This window comes from Mauremys reevesii, linkage group 1, assembly GCF_016161935.1.
Source record: "Mauremys reevesii isolate NIE-2019 linkage group 1, ASM1616193v1, whole genome shotgun sequence".
NCBI classification, from domain to species: Eukaryota; Metazoa; Chordata; order Testudines; family Geoemydidae; genus Mauremys; species Mauremys reevesii.
The window spans coordinates 333,782,711-333,799,274 of NC_052623.1; the positions used below are offsets into that span (position 1 = coordinate 333,782,711).

General features: G+C 42.2%; 1 protein-coding gene across 4 annotated transcripts in view; it reads left to right on the forward strand.

The window, feature by feature from the left end:
• Positions 1 to 16,564, forward strand: part of ATXN7L1 (ataxin 7 like 1) — a 197,182-nt gene that overhangs the window by 139,476 nt on the left and 41,142 nt on the right. For all 4 annotated transcript variants that reach the window (XR_005591675.1, XM_039517088.1, XM_039517081.1 and 1 more), the window contains one exon: positions 14,156 to 14,436. Coding sequence is in view for 3 of the 4 variants with exons in the window: in XM_039517088.1 (XP_039373022.1) it covers positions 14,156 to 14,436 (281 nt within the window). In the remaining variant the exon portion in view is untranslated. The remainder of the gene's footprint in view (positions 1 to 14,155; positions 14,437 to 16,564) is intronic.

Sequence of the window (16,564 nt, forward strand, 5' to 3'; positions counted from 1 at the left end):
GATTTCATTGGAAAGATAGTAACTGCTTTTTGTCAACTATAGCTAATCCTTGGGTAGACGAAATCTAGGTGTGAACCAGAAAGAAAGCCTTCCTGAAGCAGAATATTAAGTAACAGAGAGCCAGACAGCAGTGTACGACTTGTGAATACCAGAATAATTATATTCCATAAAGCAAGACAACTTTTTATGCTAGTAACAGATATTAATATTTCAGACGTTGCAAGAAAGATGTATGGCTAATAGAGAAGCACAAAAGGAACTAATGGAAGATAATCTTTCACTTTGACAAAACAGTTTTTATTGTGGGGAACCCATGTTTTCTGTAGCAGTGCTGAGGAAGGATTATCCCTTACTACGCTCTCCATGACAGCATTGCAAAGGTACAAAGATACAAGGTGTGATAACTACTCCCAATACATTACATGCAGCAGGGAAGCAAACTGCTGCCCAGGGCTCTCGTAAGAGTTTGTTCCAAGTGAATAAAAAACAGCATTATAAAGCCAGCAGGTAAGATAGGATCCACCACCCTTCTTCCTCAATCTCTGTTCCCAGTGAAAAGATACAGAGCGAGGGGAAACAGGTTAATTTTGATACTTCCAGATGGGAGCAGGAAGCCCTGTTTAATTTGAAGGAAGGAATAAGTGTAGTGTAGGTAAGACATACAAGGGCATGTACTGGGCAGTCTTCTTTTTGTTCCTCTGCACCTGAAGAGCTGTTGGGTATCCACCTCTCTCTGCTGTCCTGTCCTGGTTGTCACTGGAATCATATCAGCCATTACCTGGGCTGGGTCTGATTTCTCTTCTCCCTCACAGCTCAGTTCTGAGCTTCCTGAATAGTTTACTAGTATCTCCTCCCAGTCCTGCCAGCAGTCTGTGGACCCCGCTCATGATGGACTTGCACCGGTTCACTCCCACAGCACCTCTGAGTGACGTTCCTCTTCCCCCATCACATATATGAGCCATGTGGAGCAAACTTCCAGATCATTGATGAAAATGTTGAATAGTATCAATTAGCCAGTTCTTAATCATTTAATGTGTTTTATTGATAGTTTGTAGTACTATTTTTTAATTAATGTTGTTCAGTACTAACTCAGTGCCTTAAATAAGTATATTACATCTACACAGTTACCATTATCAACCAAACTTTGATTACAAGTTTCAATCAAAGAATGAAATCAGATTTGTTTGACAAGACCTATTTCTTCCTCAAGTGGTTGCAGGTATGTATTCCACTTGGGTATGCATGTGCCCAGCGCATCAGTTGGAGAACTTTCCTTAGCAATACCCCTCGGGGTGGTGCTTGCACACTTAGGCTCTGTAGCCCCTCCCATGGCTACCCGCTTAATTCCGTCTCGCTGCCCGCAGGTTGAGTTGGCACATTCAGTGTGGTGTTTCATCTCACTTTCCTCTATCACAATGTTTCTGTGGTTTTCTTATATAAATAGTTAGTTTAGTAGTACCTTAAGATTTTATTTAGTGTAGTAAGTAGAGTTTTTGCCTGATGTGATGCCTTCACCAGGTTTTAAGCATTGTTTGACACGTCGGGTAGCTATCCCTACTGGTGACTCCCACACTCAATGTTTATTGTACCTTATGGAAGGGCACATAAGGAAAGGTGCTCCATTTGCAGGTTGTTCGATAAAAGACCCACAGCACAGCTGCTGATGGCCCAGGTCAGCTGACTCGGGCTCATGGGACTTAGGTTATGGGGCTATAAAATTGCAGTGTAGATGTTCAGGCTTGGGCTGCAGCTCAGGCTCTGAGACTCCACAAAGCAGGAGGGTCTCAAAGCCCTACACTTGAGTTTTATAGCCATTCAGCCCAACTCCAATGAGCCCAAGTCAGCTGACCTGAGGTCTGAGGCTCAGTGCTATGAATTTTTTTATCACAGTTTAGACATACCGAAGAGAACTCAGGTGGCTGTAGACTTGTGCTTGAAGAAGCACCTTATGGAGCAGGCCATGAGGTCCACTTAGGCTCTCCGGGGACTGCCACAGATCATCAGGCCCCCAGAGACCGCCTGAGCTGCTACAGGCTGGGGCTTCACAACCAGATTTGGATTCCTCACCCAGGAAGAAGGAAGACCGTTCTGCTGCCTCTGTTCCTCTAAGGAAAAAGAACCCACAGAATGGACTGAGGCTGTTCCAGAGCTCAGCGAGATTCCTCCTCCCTGTCTCGGAGGAGTGCGGACCAGCAATGTGAGTCTTCAGTACTCAGGATAGAGCTGGACAACCCAATTGCTCTCCGATACTGAGGCAAGATCAGATAGATGCTATACCATCAACCCCAGTACTGTCCAGAGGACGTTCATTGAATCTGGTACCTATGACAGTGGTGATGGCACCGATGATTTCTGCACTGGCAGCATCTCAGGCATCAATAGACTTGCTGTGCTTTTCTGTTCCTGATTCGCCACTTACCCAGGAACATTTGACTGGTGGTGGCTTCTTTGGTGTCCTCAGCGCTGCATGGACTGGATCTAGACTTGTTGGTACTGTCGTCCATACAGCCTCATATCTAAGGGGCAGGGTTGCAGTCAGCTTCCTGCTTGGTACCAAGAGCACTGCCAGCATAGTGATTGCAGTAGTCTACATCTGCGGGTCTGGTATTAATTTCATCCTCTGTACAGGTACCAGCTTCAGTAACAAAAGTGAGTGCAGTGCCTTTGTCACTACTCAGTGACAACTATTGTACCATCGTTGGTGCCAATGAGACCTGCATATAGGGCTGTGGATGACATGCGGTGTTTACTGGCTCCACCTGGAGCAGCTCCTCCATTACCATCAGACTACTTGGAAGGATCTTCAGGTTTGAGTTTGGAGACTTTTCTTTCGCCATACCATTCTTGAAGGTTGTTGAGACTTCCTGGGAATCACCCTGGGTACTGCTCCCGCAGGGATAAAGGTTCCTGGCTTAGCTCCTACTGGCCACCAGTGCCGTATCCCTATCGACAGTGGCCTCCTTGGAAATCCCTGGGAGGTTCCTTATTCAGTGAGATCCCAGTCTTCCACTTGTTCCAGGCTGAGGTCACACCTTCCTCTGGTAGTGTCCCCTCCTGATCCACCTGTGCTGCAGCCACAGACTGAGGTGACTCCCTATGAGTTGGTGCAGATTGCCATGCATTGCCACAGAAGATTCCATTGATGTCGCTTCCCTCTTCTTCCTCATCACCAAGTGAGGCTACAGTGCCAGATTCTTCTTCTCTGGTGCCAATGGATTTTAAAATCACATCAAGGTCTCCTGAGACAAATAGTGGCCACCTTGGGTATTCAAGTTGAGTTGTTCAGGAGAACACCCATACATTAGTGAATATTCTTCAGTCCTCCGTTCCTGCCAGAGTCACTTTCCCTATAAATGAAGTGATGTTAGAGTCTGGCAAATCTCTGTGAAATATCCTAGTGTCTTTAAAAGCAAAGCATAGTGATAAGAGGTATTATGTCCACAGGCAGGGTTTTGAGCATTTTTTCTTACATTCAGCTCCTAATTCTCTTGTTGTGTTGGCGGCAACAAGAGATTATGACACAGGAGATATAAATCCGCACCTAAAGAGACAGAGTCTAAGAGGTTAGTCTTGATGGGGGGGAGAAGTTTATTCAACCTCTTAATTACAAGTGTGCATTGAGAAACACCAGGTATTATCATTTAAGAATGATTTTATGAATTGGGATGCTATGCCCAAGTTTATGGATAAGTTGTGAGAATCCTCCAAGGAAGAGTTTAAGGCAGGGGTCTCAAAGTCCTGGCCCATGGGCCATCTGCTGCCCAAGAACCTCCCCACTGCAGCCCGCAGAGGAGAGACGCATGCAGATACGCTGCAGACAATGTCTGCTGAAGGCGGCGTCCCGTCCCCCCCCGCCCCCTCCCGCAGCATTATTAGTTGCCAGACAGAGTCAGCCATGGAGGCAGCATCCCTTTTTTCCACAATGAATATAAACAAGTCAAGATACTGAACACAACTATCAGATGCACACTTTGCTGCAATCCTGAAGGTTTCAACTGCTCAGTCACTGAGGCCAAAGATCAACAAATTGACAGAACTGAAGCGTTGCCAGGTGTCTGGCAAACACTAAAAACTCTCTGGCAGAGGAAGAATTGTATAAAGTTGTATGACAATTTTATTATTTCTAAGAAATTCAAAATAAAAAATACAATATAAGCGTTTTCTTTTCTGAACACCATCATCAGTGACATTGTTGGCCCACTGGGAGGATTTGAGGACTGGCACTGACCCTAAGGTAAATTGAGTTTGAAACCCCTGGTTTAAGGCATTCATTGCAGAAGGCCATTTGGTGGCCAAAGTGTTGTTGCAATCAGCACTGGACAGCAGATCCTTCATCCAGTTTTATGGCCGCCTCTGTAATAAAGAGAAGGACCCAGTGATTACAGAACTCCGGCATAGCTCCTGAGGTCCAATAGAGCATGGAGGACTTACCTTTCAATGATTGGTTTTTGTTTTCTGAGAAAACTGACAAGACATTGCATCCTTTTAAGGACTCTTGTGTTATTTTGCAGTCACTGTGGGTTTATACCAGGCCACAAAGAGACATCGTTATGAGAGTCAACAACAACACTAGCAATATCATCCACCGCCATACTTGTGACAGTCGTATTAGTCTGCTAGGCAGCAAGACTCCCCTAGAAAGGAGCATAAATCACCAGAAGAGAAGACCGTCTGGGTCCAGATATGATCAACCAGCCCTGCCCCCACCACCTTCGGGCAAGCAGCCTATTAGACTTTTGTATCGAGAGCAGCATACCAATGGTGAATTTATTGATCACATCTCCACAGTTCAAGGACAGGCTTCTAAAGTGGTTGGGAAACAATAACTATTGTGATAGACCCAGGCCAGTTGGCTACAGCAGAATAGCAGAAGGCAGATATACTGACCACTGGATTAACAGTTTTCTGTTCCCTGACTGACCAGAGCAGGGGCTGCTCCAGGCTAATGAGAACACCTGACTCTAATTAACCTGCAAAGAGTCAGGTGAGGTCATTAATCTAATGTGACCACCTGACTCTAATTAAGGCCCCACTGATACTATAAAAAGGGCTCACTCCAGTCAGGCAGAGGAGAGCCAGGAAGCCAGAAGAGAGGAAGTGCGGCTGAAGGGCTGGTTAATGAAGACACCCTCAAACCATCGGTAAGGGAGCCCTAAGGTAAGGGTGAAGAAGGGAGAAGCAGGAGAGCTGTGGGGAAGTGGCCCAGGGAAATGTAGCAACTCTGGCAGTGAAAGGTTGGCTGCCAACAGCTGCTACCATTAGGGCAGGCCCGGGTTCCCCCCAACCCACCACTACAGGAACATCTCCTGGGAGGGGAAATCAGGCCCCTATCAGGACAGGAGGCTAAACTGTTCTGAAATAAGCTCCCAGGAACAACAGAGACTGTGGGAGTTCTCTCACCAACCTCCTTGCTGGCCTATGATGAAAAGGGCTCAGTAGACTGTAACCCTGGCCCTAGAGAGAGAAGGGTTACGTGGAGGGTCACAGTGAGCCACTGAGGTTAGCATAAACTGCCTAGAAGCGCAGGACCCATGGGGGCAAGGTCAGAGCTCTGCCACACTATGTACAAGGTGATCCTAAGCACTGTGGGATCAGGTTATACCATCCTATTTCTGTCCATTCTCTCCTCCTACCTCCTTCAGCAGGTCCAAATTCTGTGTGTTCTGGGGGCTTTTAGAGAGGGAGTTCATCATCAAGGAAAGGAATTCTGCTTCCGTTACTTCCTGAACCCCAAGTCCAAAGGAGGGGTGAGAGCTATCCTTGATCTCCATGGTCTCAACAAATACATCAGATATGGAGATTCTGCATCTTTCCTTATCTGGATGATTGGTTACTGAGGGGCAAGTCCAAATACCAGGTTCTCTACCACATCCAGTTCACACTTTTCTCTTTTTGATCAGCTGGGTCTAATTTAGAACAAAGAGAAGTCACACCTAATACCAACTCAGAAAATAGAGTTCATTGGGGCCCTACTAGACAATACAAGTTTGAGGGCTTTCCTGCTGATCGAGAGATTTCAGCCAATTCACTGACTATGTCTATCCCTCCAGTCTCATGATCACCCATCAGCTACAATCTGTGTGTGCCTGAGGTTACTAAGGCATGTAGCAGCATGCACTTAGGTAGTCCAACACGCAAAATTGCATTTGTGTTCTCATCAAAGCTGGATGGAACTAGTCTACCTCCCAAATTGTCAGTTGAAGGACAGCTTAGTATGAGTACCACCAAACATCCTGGACTCCCTACAGTGGAGGACAGATCAGTTCAGTGTTTGTAAGGTGTTCCCTTTGTCTGCCCTTCTCCAGCCAGGACTATAGTTACCAATATATCCACAATGGGCTGGGGAACACATCTAGGGTCATTGCAAGTTCTGGTTCTGTGGGCAAAACTGGAAGTTTCCCTTTGTATCAGTTTTCTGGAGCTTTGCGCTATTTACAGTGCATGCCTGGCCTTTCATTCTCACATCAGTGGTATAGTGGTTCATATCCTTAATGATGATATCATTGAAATATATTATGTGAATCATAGAATCACAGAATATCAGGGTTGGAAGGGACCTCATCTAGTCCAACCCCCAGACATATTTTTTGCACCAAATCCCTAAATGGCCCCCTCAAGGATTGAACTCAGAACTCTGGGTTTAGCAGGCCAATGCTCAAACCACTGAGCTATCCCTCCCTCCCTGACCAAGCAGGGAGAGGCTAGTTCTAACCCACCTTGCCAGGAAGTGATAAAATTTTGGTATCTATGCATCAAGGAGGAGATTACCCCCACAGCGGCGCACTTATCCAGTGTTCAGAATCAGTTAGCCGACCACCTCAACAGAGTTTTTTTCCTAGAATCATGAGTGGTCCTTGAAGAACAACGTATTGAGATCCATCTTCAGAGACTGGAGTATTGCAGTGATTCTTTTGTTTGCAACAAAAGACAACAGGAAATGCAGTCAGTTGTGATCTCGAGTGGGGCCCAGTCTAGGCTCTTTAATCAGTGCCTTCCATTTGAATTGGGGATCAGAGCTGATATATGCTTTAATTCTTCAGGTTATCCTGAAACTGAAGTTGGATTATACCAAACTGATACTCATATCACCAGCTTGGCCGAGACAAGGTTGGTTCTCTGATCTTCTTGACCTTCCTAAGACATCCCAAATATTTTCCCCTCCTCCCTTCTGACACACTGAGCAGTCTGCATCTCTTGACGTGAATGCTACATGCTTAGATGTGGGGGAAGGACATTGCTTGGAAGTGGTGCACTGAGTCTTGCTTGACAGCAGAAAGCTTTCTACTAGAACTACATATTTCATGAGGTGGAAGCATTTTTCTGTTTGGTTGCTAGCTCTGGGAATCCAGCCAAAGCAAGCATGCATTCAAGATGTTTTGGATTATCTGTTGCTTCTTAAGTCATCAGCTCTGTCTCTCAGCTCCTTGAGGGTCCGCTTAATGAGAATATCGACATTCCACTGTTTTAAGGGAAGATAATTTTTTCTAACTCCCTGATATGTAGATTTTTTTAAAGGGATTGTCTGCCTCCAAGTCATCAGTTGTCTCGACTTTGTCTCTTATTTCAGAGTAGCAGCCATGTTAGTCTGTATCCGCAAAAAGAACAGGAGTACTTGTGGCACCTTAGAGACTAACAAATTGTACTCCTGTTCCTTTTGTCTCTTACATGGATCATGTGAAGGGTCAGATGGTTTCCAAGCAGACAGTTCCCAGATGGATTACTTCCTGCATTATGGCAGCATATGGAGTGGCTCAGTCAACACCTCCTCAAAGACCAGTGGCTCATTCAACAAGGGCCCAAACAGCTTCGGTCACATTCCTCAGTGATGTTCTGTATTAGACATTTGCAGAACAGCTTCCTGGTCTTCAGTACATATTTTTACCAAGCATTATGCTAGGATGACTGCATCAAGGTCAGATGCAAACTTTGGGAAGGCACTTTTGCAATTGTTCTTTAGCCCCACCTCTTTCAGTTACTGCTTGTGAGTGGCCTTAGTTGAATACATGTCTGCAACTACTCAAAGAAAGGAAAAAAAACGCTAGCTTACCTGAACTGTAACTGTTTTCCTTTGAGATGTGGGTGCAGATATAGATTCTACAACCCACCCTACATCCCCTCCTCATCAGAATTGTTAGCTTTGGATCCTGGTGCAAAGGAACTGAAGGGAGTCAGGGCAGCATTGCCCTTGTAGCAGGGGAGGGGCCAAGGACTGAAAGGCATGAGTGCTGCCCTGACAAGTACTGCTAAGCAAAGTTCTCAGATTGTGATGCACTGGGCACACGCACACTTTGAGTGGAATACTGCACATCTGCACCCACATCTCAAACAAGTTAGAGTACAGGTAATTAATTTTTTTCCATGAAACTATGTTGACCGGCATTAATCATATTCCTATCCTTTAATTCTTTAGCAGGTGAGTCCAATATCAGCTCTTCCATTATTTTGCTCGGGCTAGCCAACCTATATTAACCCTTTTTGAACATTGTCACAACATTAACACTCTTTCAGTCTTCTGGCATTTCCCCAGTATCCCAAGATGTGTTAAAAATTAACATGAGAAGGGCCAGAGATCTCCTCAGCCAACTCTTTTAGGACTCTTGAATGCCAAGTATCTGGGCATGCTGATTTAAAAATATTTACTCCCAGTAGATGTTGTTTTACATCTTCCTTAGTTATTAATGGGCTGGAAGGTACTTCATCCTCAGTGATAAGAGTACATAATCCTGCTTCTTTCCAAATACAGAACAGAAATATTTATTAAACACTTCTGTCTTTTCTGCATCATTATTAACAATTCTAGTAATGGGTCTATACCCTTGTTGGGATTTCTTTTATTATTAATACACTTTAGAAACTTATTGTCTTTAGTCCTGCCAACTATGGATTTTTCCTGACGTATTTAGTTTCCCTTATTGATTTTCTATACTTCATAACTTTGAATTTATATCAATCACTTTTTAAATTTTTTGTTTGGGTTGTTTTTTTTGGGGGGGAGGGTGCTGTTTTTCTATTTGCTGCCTTCACTTTACCACTGAACCAGGAATGTGCTTTTAGCTAAAGTTGTCCTCTTTCTTGATTATGGAATCATGGCTTTTTTGGCCATCTAATAAACTCTTCTTAAAGAACTCACAATTTTCCTCCCAAACAAGTTAATTCATATTTTTCCTCAGCTTTGGAAAATTAGACTTTTTGAAGCACCAAGTGTATACATTACTGGTTGGGGTTTTCCTTTGTTTGCCTATACTGAATGTAATCAGGCTCATGGTTGTATTTCTTCCCCCCTCCCTCCTCAACCGCCCCCCCCCCCCCGGTTCATTCAATGAAAAGATAAGACACCATTTATATCAGTGATCTCTTGGAGAAAAACTAAAGTTTTCTGGTCCCTAAGCAACCAACAGCTTCCAGCTCTGTTATTGATTAATCATTATCTGTCATAATGAGGTCCAAGATAATTGCCTTGTGTTGAATGCAATACCTTTAGTGTTAGAAAATTATGTATAATTTTTAGAAACTCTAATGATGTTTTACTTCTGGCTACATGAGACCTCCAGCATGTCTCCAAAATTAAAGTCTCCCATAACATCATAAGTTTTCTTTCCACACATTACAGATAACAGGTGTTTAAGGAGTAACTCATCCTATTCTCTGGTTTGATTTGGTGGTCTGAAATTGACACAAGCCAGTAACCCCTCCTGGGCTTTATCAGTTAGCTCATTAGTCAATATGCATTCAAGACTCTGTAATTCTGAGTTAGCAGTAAGTATAAAACAAGTAAGTTCTCTGCCATTATTCTTGTTTTAGCAAATTTACTCCATTATCTTTAATACTAAAATAGAGAATCTATTTTGGGGGACACTTTTGCCCCTTTTTATTGTTTATCGGTGTTTTTAAATTTATCTGTATAAAAATGTGTCTTGAAAACTTACCCAGCTTTATTTTTACATAATAAAAACTACTTGACTCTGAGTTGAATTGGCCATGATTTCCTGTGTTCATAAATTACTGTAGTTCAATCGTCTGTAAGAAGACTATAGCTTTTCTCCAGGAAGTCATTTTTATATAAATGGTGTCTTATCTTTTCACTGAATTAATTCAGGGGGTCGGGGAAGGGAATACACACAGGGAGCCAAATTCTATGTCAATGTAGAAGTGAGACTATAGTAGGAAACGCAGGTATAAGGGATATGCTTTATCTTACACCCTTCTGTTGCTTTGGGTGCAATCACCTTGTAACTTATACTGGTTTCACATACCTGTTGAATGCAGAGTGGGTACAAGTTAAGCTACAGTTCTGCCCATTTTCAGACCAACTTACAAAACCATTTTTTCCACCACAGAATTTGACCCTCTTTGACCGTTGCATCTAATTAATACCAGATCTAGATATTGCTATGCTACACAATTCTTTTTTGGTTTGATATGTGTATGATTTATACAAATCTCAAGGCTCTGGGTGCTTTTACCATGTTAAAACCTACAATCACACTGATAATACAAAAATTCCTAACTCTTCAAAACCAGGGAGCGGGAAGGTGGATGTGCTCCAGCCACAGGTCCCAGCCCTTCAGGCACACATTCCAGCTTTCCGCTCACCTTCCTCAAAAGCCTGGAGAAGGAGAGGTTTTGCAGCATGCCCTGAAGATCAATAGACTTTTGGGCTATTTTGGACCAAGGTTCCAAAGTTCAGGGCCCCTCACAGAGAATACCCTGTCAGCAGCTACTTCTCTTTCAAACTAAGGGAACTCCAGCCCTGGCACCTCTGCCAGCTGCAGCAATGCAGCATGGGATGAGGCAGTTTCTCAAACAGGTAAGTTCTAAGTCATTTGGTGCTTTGTATAAAAAATCCAGTATCGTGAACTCCACTCAAAGTCAGGAGGTAGCCATTGCACATCTCAGAGCACTGGCAACTTATGCTCCAGGCAAAAAAACTCCACTTAACAGACATATTATGTTAGCATATTTCAGTTTCTGTCTTGATTCAGTAGGAGATGCATGGTTAACAATATAAAATTTTTGAGAATCAGCGCAATTGTAAACATTCTCTGCTCTCTGAAAATGTTTGCAGTGATAATGTCCTTAGTTAATTAAACTTGATTGGTGCTTCAAAAGAAACATTTAATAAAACTGTGATGGGGAAACTTTGTGCTGTACCCATCCAGTTAATGCATTTTCTTTTTATCTATAGTATGTACACAGTTTAAAGGTCTATAAGACAATGATTAGACTAAACAACTTCTTATACTCTGACTCATCAGAAGTATCTGTGTCCGGGATGGCCTGGTGATCTAGGTTATCCTGGGGGTTAAAATTAGAGGCTAGCTCAGTCTTTAGCACCCATTAGTGAATAACTAATGTGATGCTGATTTTTTTTTAAAAAGTCTCCAAAGGCACTCCTGGCAATTAGAGGCCGGTAAGCCTAACTTCAGTATCCACAGCAAAGAACAGAATTATCAGACATATAGATGAACACAGCATCTTGTGGAAGAGTCAACATGGGTTTCTAGAGGGAAATCATGCCTCACCAATCTATTAGAAGTCGTTGAGGGGGTCAAAAAGTATATGGACATGGGTGATCCAGTGGATATAGTGTACTTTGATTTTCAGAAAAGCCTTTGACAAGGTCCCCACACCCCTGGCTCTTAAGCAAAGTAAGCAGTCATGGTATAGGAGGGAAGGTCCTCTGATGTTTAAAAGGTAGAAAACAAGGGGTAGGAATAGACTGTCAGTTTTCACAGTGGAGAGAGGTAAATAGCAGGGTCCCCCAAGGCTCTGCAGTGGGACCAGTGCTGATGAACGTATTCATAAATGATCCAGAAAAAGGAGCAAACAGTGAAGTGGCAAAGTTTGCAGATGATACAAAATTATTCAAGATAGTTAAGTCCAAAACTGACTGCAAAGAGTTAACAAAAGGAGTTCACAAAACTGGGTGACTGGGCAAGAAAATGGCAGATGAAATTCAGTGTTAATAAATGTAAATTAATGCACATTGGAAAATATAATCCCAACTATACATACAAAATGATGGGGTCTAAATTAGCTGTTGACTCCAAGATCTTTTTCTTGAGTGGTATCAGGTTAGTTCTCGGAAACATCAGCTCAATGTGCAGCAGCAATCAAAAAAGCTAACAAAACATTAGTAACTATTAGGGAAGGGATAAATGATAAGACAGAAAATACCATAATGGCACTATATAAATCCATGCTATGACTACGCCTTGAATACTGCGTGCAGTTCTGGTTGCCACATCTCAGAAAAGATGCATTAGAATTGGAGACGGTACAGAGAAGGGCAGTAAAAAAGATTAGGGTATGGAACAGCTTCCATGTGAGCAGAGCTTTAAAAGCTGGGGCCTGTCATCTTGGGAAAAAGACAACTGAGGGGAATATGACACAGATGTGAATGGTGTAGAGAAAGTGAATAAGGAAATGTTATTTACCCCTTCACATAACACACAAACCAAGAGTTATCCAATGAAATTAATAGGCAGCTGGTTTAAAACAAACATAAGGAAGTATTTCTTCACACAATACACAGTTAACCTGTGAAAATTGTTGCCAGCGGATGTTGTGAAGGCCAAAAGTATCACAGGGTTCAAAAAAGAATTAGATAAGGTCATGTAGGACATGTCCATCAATAGCTACTAGCCAAAGATGGTCAGATACACAACCCCATACTCTGGCTGTCCCTACACCTCTGACTGCCGGAAGCTGGGAGTGGATGACAGGGTATGGATCACTCAATAAATTGCCCTGTTCTCTTCTGGAGCCTGCCACTGGTGAAAGAGAGGGTACTGGGCTAAGTGGACCATTGGTCTGACCCTGTACGGCTTTTCTTATGTTCTTAGCCAAGCAAGCAGAAGCTGAGAAAGCAGCAGAGGTGACACTTGTACTTACTGGTGAAGATTTGGTCTGCTACACAAATATCCCCTTCTATTCATATTTAGGAACAGCTCTTGAATTTCAAAGACAATCTGTCTGTTTCCTCAGTGTGGAATAATGCCCCGAGAGCATCACCAGAGAATTTGCGTGCCATCTGGATATGTATTTGCTGAAAAAGTAGTTGATCACATCCTGTCTGACAAGAGCAATGCCTCAAAGAGGGTGGGGGAAGGAGTGGAATAATGGAGATGTTTTCATTATGGCCTTTTAACAAGACCTGGGCTTAAAGCTCTGTGCCTCTTTATCATGAATGTTATCTATCTGGATTGGTTTTCCTGGGAGGGCCTGAGCTGGAGGCAGAAAACTGGCAGGCAATATGAGGGTGGATGTTGGATGGACAAAGAAGTGTGCGTCTTCACTACATGTCTGCTTATTTGCATGTCAGCCAGTAAAGATAAAGCATTTTAGGATTAAAATAAATTTCTTTATCAAACTAAAATAAATCCAATCTTGCTCACCTCTTGCTACTGAATTGAGAATGTTACATTTGTTAATGCCATAAATATACTATTAAAAAGTCAAATTATACAGAGCTCATTATTGCTGAACTTATTCTAGAAAGGAAAAATTAAGCTAATTGTTTATTTATTACTTCTTAAAATTGTATTAAAATATATTTTAGGGTCTGCTAAACTCATTAGGGTTTGTAGTATATTTAAAGGGAGACTGTTAAAGTTGCCAGGTTCAAAATGTGACTTCTTTCCCTCTAATCCCCAAAATGCATATAACCTTTTGGGAGCCTTCTAAGCAAGAGAATGTTTTATGGATATTTATTAATTAATGTTAATACTGCCAATAGCAAAGCGCACAATCATAATGAACATTGTATAGGGAAAAAAAAGTGTGCGCCTATTATTGGAGGAATAAAATCTTTATATAAAAAGACTAATTTTAAATTTCAAGATTCCAAAGAGGAATTATAAATAGTGGGGAAAATGGATCGTAAAAAGGAAAAATACATACCTTGACCCATATAATTGGTTCTCAAAACTTCCATGCTTTGAAAAATGGCCGTTTATGTAAATACCTGATTGAATGAAATATTACATGTTTGCAAAGTATCTCATTTTCAGTCTGGTCCCAGGATATTATGTGACTTAATTCAGAAGCTCTTATATAACTGTGTCTAATTCATAATAAAATGTAGAAGTAAGTCAAACTGTAAATCCTGTGGTACAGAAAATACAACTTGAAGACTCTTTCTTTGGTTTTGCAGTGTTCCTGTTCCTGTAGTCAGTCTAGAGAAAATTCCTAACCTAGTGAAGGCAGATGGTGCCAATGTTAAAATGAATTCTACAACCACTACCACCATCACCTCCTCAGCCTCTTCATCCACCATACCTGCTCCAACTTTGGTTAAATCTGCTTTGACATCTAAGTCAGTGCCACCATCACCAGAAAAGATTCTGAACGGCAAAGGAATTCTAGCTCCTTCAATAGACAAGAAACACCAAAACGGCACTAAAAGCAGTAACAAGCCTTACAAAAGACTTTCAGGTGAGTGATGATGTAGTGCGCCTTTTGAGATAGTCCATCATTCTTCATTAATAATTTTTGTAGCTGAGGAGTAATATATTGTAATATGCTGTAGCTATGTTTGACTGTAAGATGCTGCTTTTCATATGAATAGTTAGCCTGTAAGCCCTTGCCATATGGATAAAATATTTCCTTTACAAAATACTAGTTCATTTTGGCTTAGAATTAATCTGGGTTGTTAACTATTTGTCCTCAATTGGCCAGCAGATAAAGTGTAGACTATCTAGTGAATAAATGCAGTACAATAAAAGGGCAACAGGCTCTTCCTTTTTAATTTATTTGTAGCCACATTGAACAAATTTGTTGCAGACCAGTATAGTAATGATCAACTTACCAAGATTTAGTATTGTTCTCAAGTCACTCCAATTTAATGCCTCAAATCTCAAGTATTCATGTATATCTTGTAGCTGAAGGCCCATGCTGCCAGATGGCTATAATTCATAAAGTTGTGTGTAAAAAAGCCAAAAAAGTCTGAGAACTTAAATATTGGACAGTAACAGACTGTGAATCACAGTGATGATTGAACCTGGTGATATTCTAATCAGAAAAAGCTCTCTACCTTGCTTGTAGCTGTTCCCATCACTTCACACTGACTCAACAGACATTGTAGGCCTTCAAAGTGGGGTTACTGTGTGTGCTGGTTTTGTCATTGTGTGGGTGATTGTGTTAATTTATGTGTGTTGTGTTTGTGCTGGGAGAGGTGCGTGGATTTGAGTGGGTGGAAAATGAGTGTATGCTCTGGCAAGAGGCTGCCTGTGTGAGTTTGAAATAGTTGTGTGTGCTGGTTGTGTTGTGTGAATGGTGTTGATTTGTGCAAGTGGCAGTTGGGCACATGGTGTGACAGTTGGGCCACATAACTATGCAATCTCCCTCATTCAGCCAATGAAAATGTGCATGCAAATTAGCTATAGAGTAAGGGTGGTGATTGGTGGAGTTATTTCTGGTATCACAATGGTCTGGGACTCTTGAAATAGCATAGATACATGCCTTCTCTAGTACGCTGCATGGGTATAATTTGTAAAGTCAGAATGGCTGAGAACTTAAAAACTGGACAGTAACAGACTGCAAAACCCAGTGATGATTCACCCTGCTGATAATCTGAACAAAAGGAGCTCTCAGCCATGTTTCTAGCTGCTTCCATCGCTTTGCACTGACTCAACAGACGTTTTAGGCTTCAGAATGCCTCACGGTGACATTCCTGGACTCTTATTATATACATGTGGTTAGTTCAACTGAGAAACGTAACTTCTGCCACTTGCAAGATGTCCATTGGATGTGCCATCAGTAAGTGTCTTTCATGTTAAACATCATGCCTGTACTAATGAATGGGCTTTTCAGGGGTATTGTTATATGGAACCAGTGTGTTAGTTGTGTAGCTGTGCAATGCAGTGGCCAATCTTACTCTCTGGAAATGGTTACAATTTTGCATTGTTATACCTTTAAAAGGGACAAAAACATAGAGTATGTGCTGTGTACAACATTCTGTTTTTAATTTTGGTAAGAAGGCAGTATGATACAAACATCACCCTAATCTGATGGGACTTCACCCTATCACATTGTAAAATAATTTTTAAGCTTTTATTTTTTCTTAAATATCAGGAAATACTACACAGATTTAGGGGAGAGACACTGATGCTAGGTAAATCTTGTCTCTCATTTCCTCTTCCACCACAAGTGAAGAGGGCTGCACATATGCACATACACACACACAGAGCAAAACGGGGGTCTGGTTTCTCTTAATGGGGAGGAGGAGGTAGCATTTGAGGAAGCTGCACAAACTGTGGTCATGACCTGCACAGCCTTGGATCTGTGGTTATGAAGGCAGAATATGGGCCTGTTGATCTGTCACTTTGCAGATCCACCAACGGAGCAAGAGGATAAGCATCATAGAAGAAACTAGCTCAAGGATGCAGTAGCAATTACAAAGTGCCCACTGCTTTACAGCTGGGGGTGCGGGGAAGGATTTTTCCCCAGAGCTGAGACAAGCCAGTTGCAGGACTCTGGGCAGAGAATTTGCTGCCAAAAGCAGAAAATACATTTTTGTTCTGAATGAAGAAAAACAAAATGTCTGAGTTAGATTTTCCAGCAA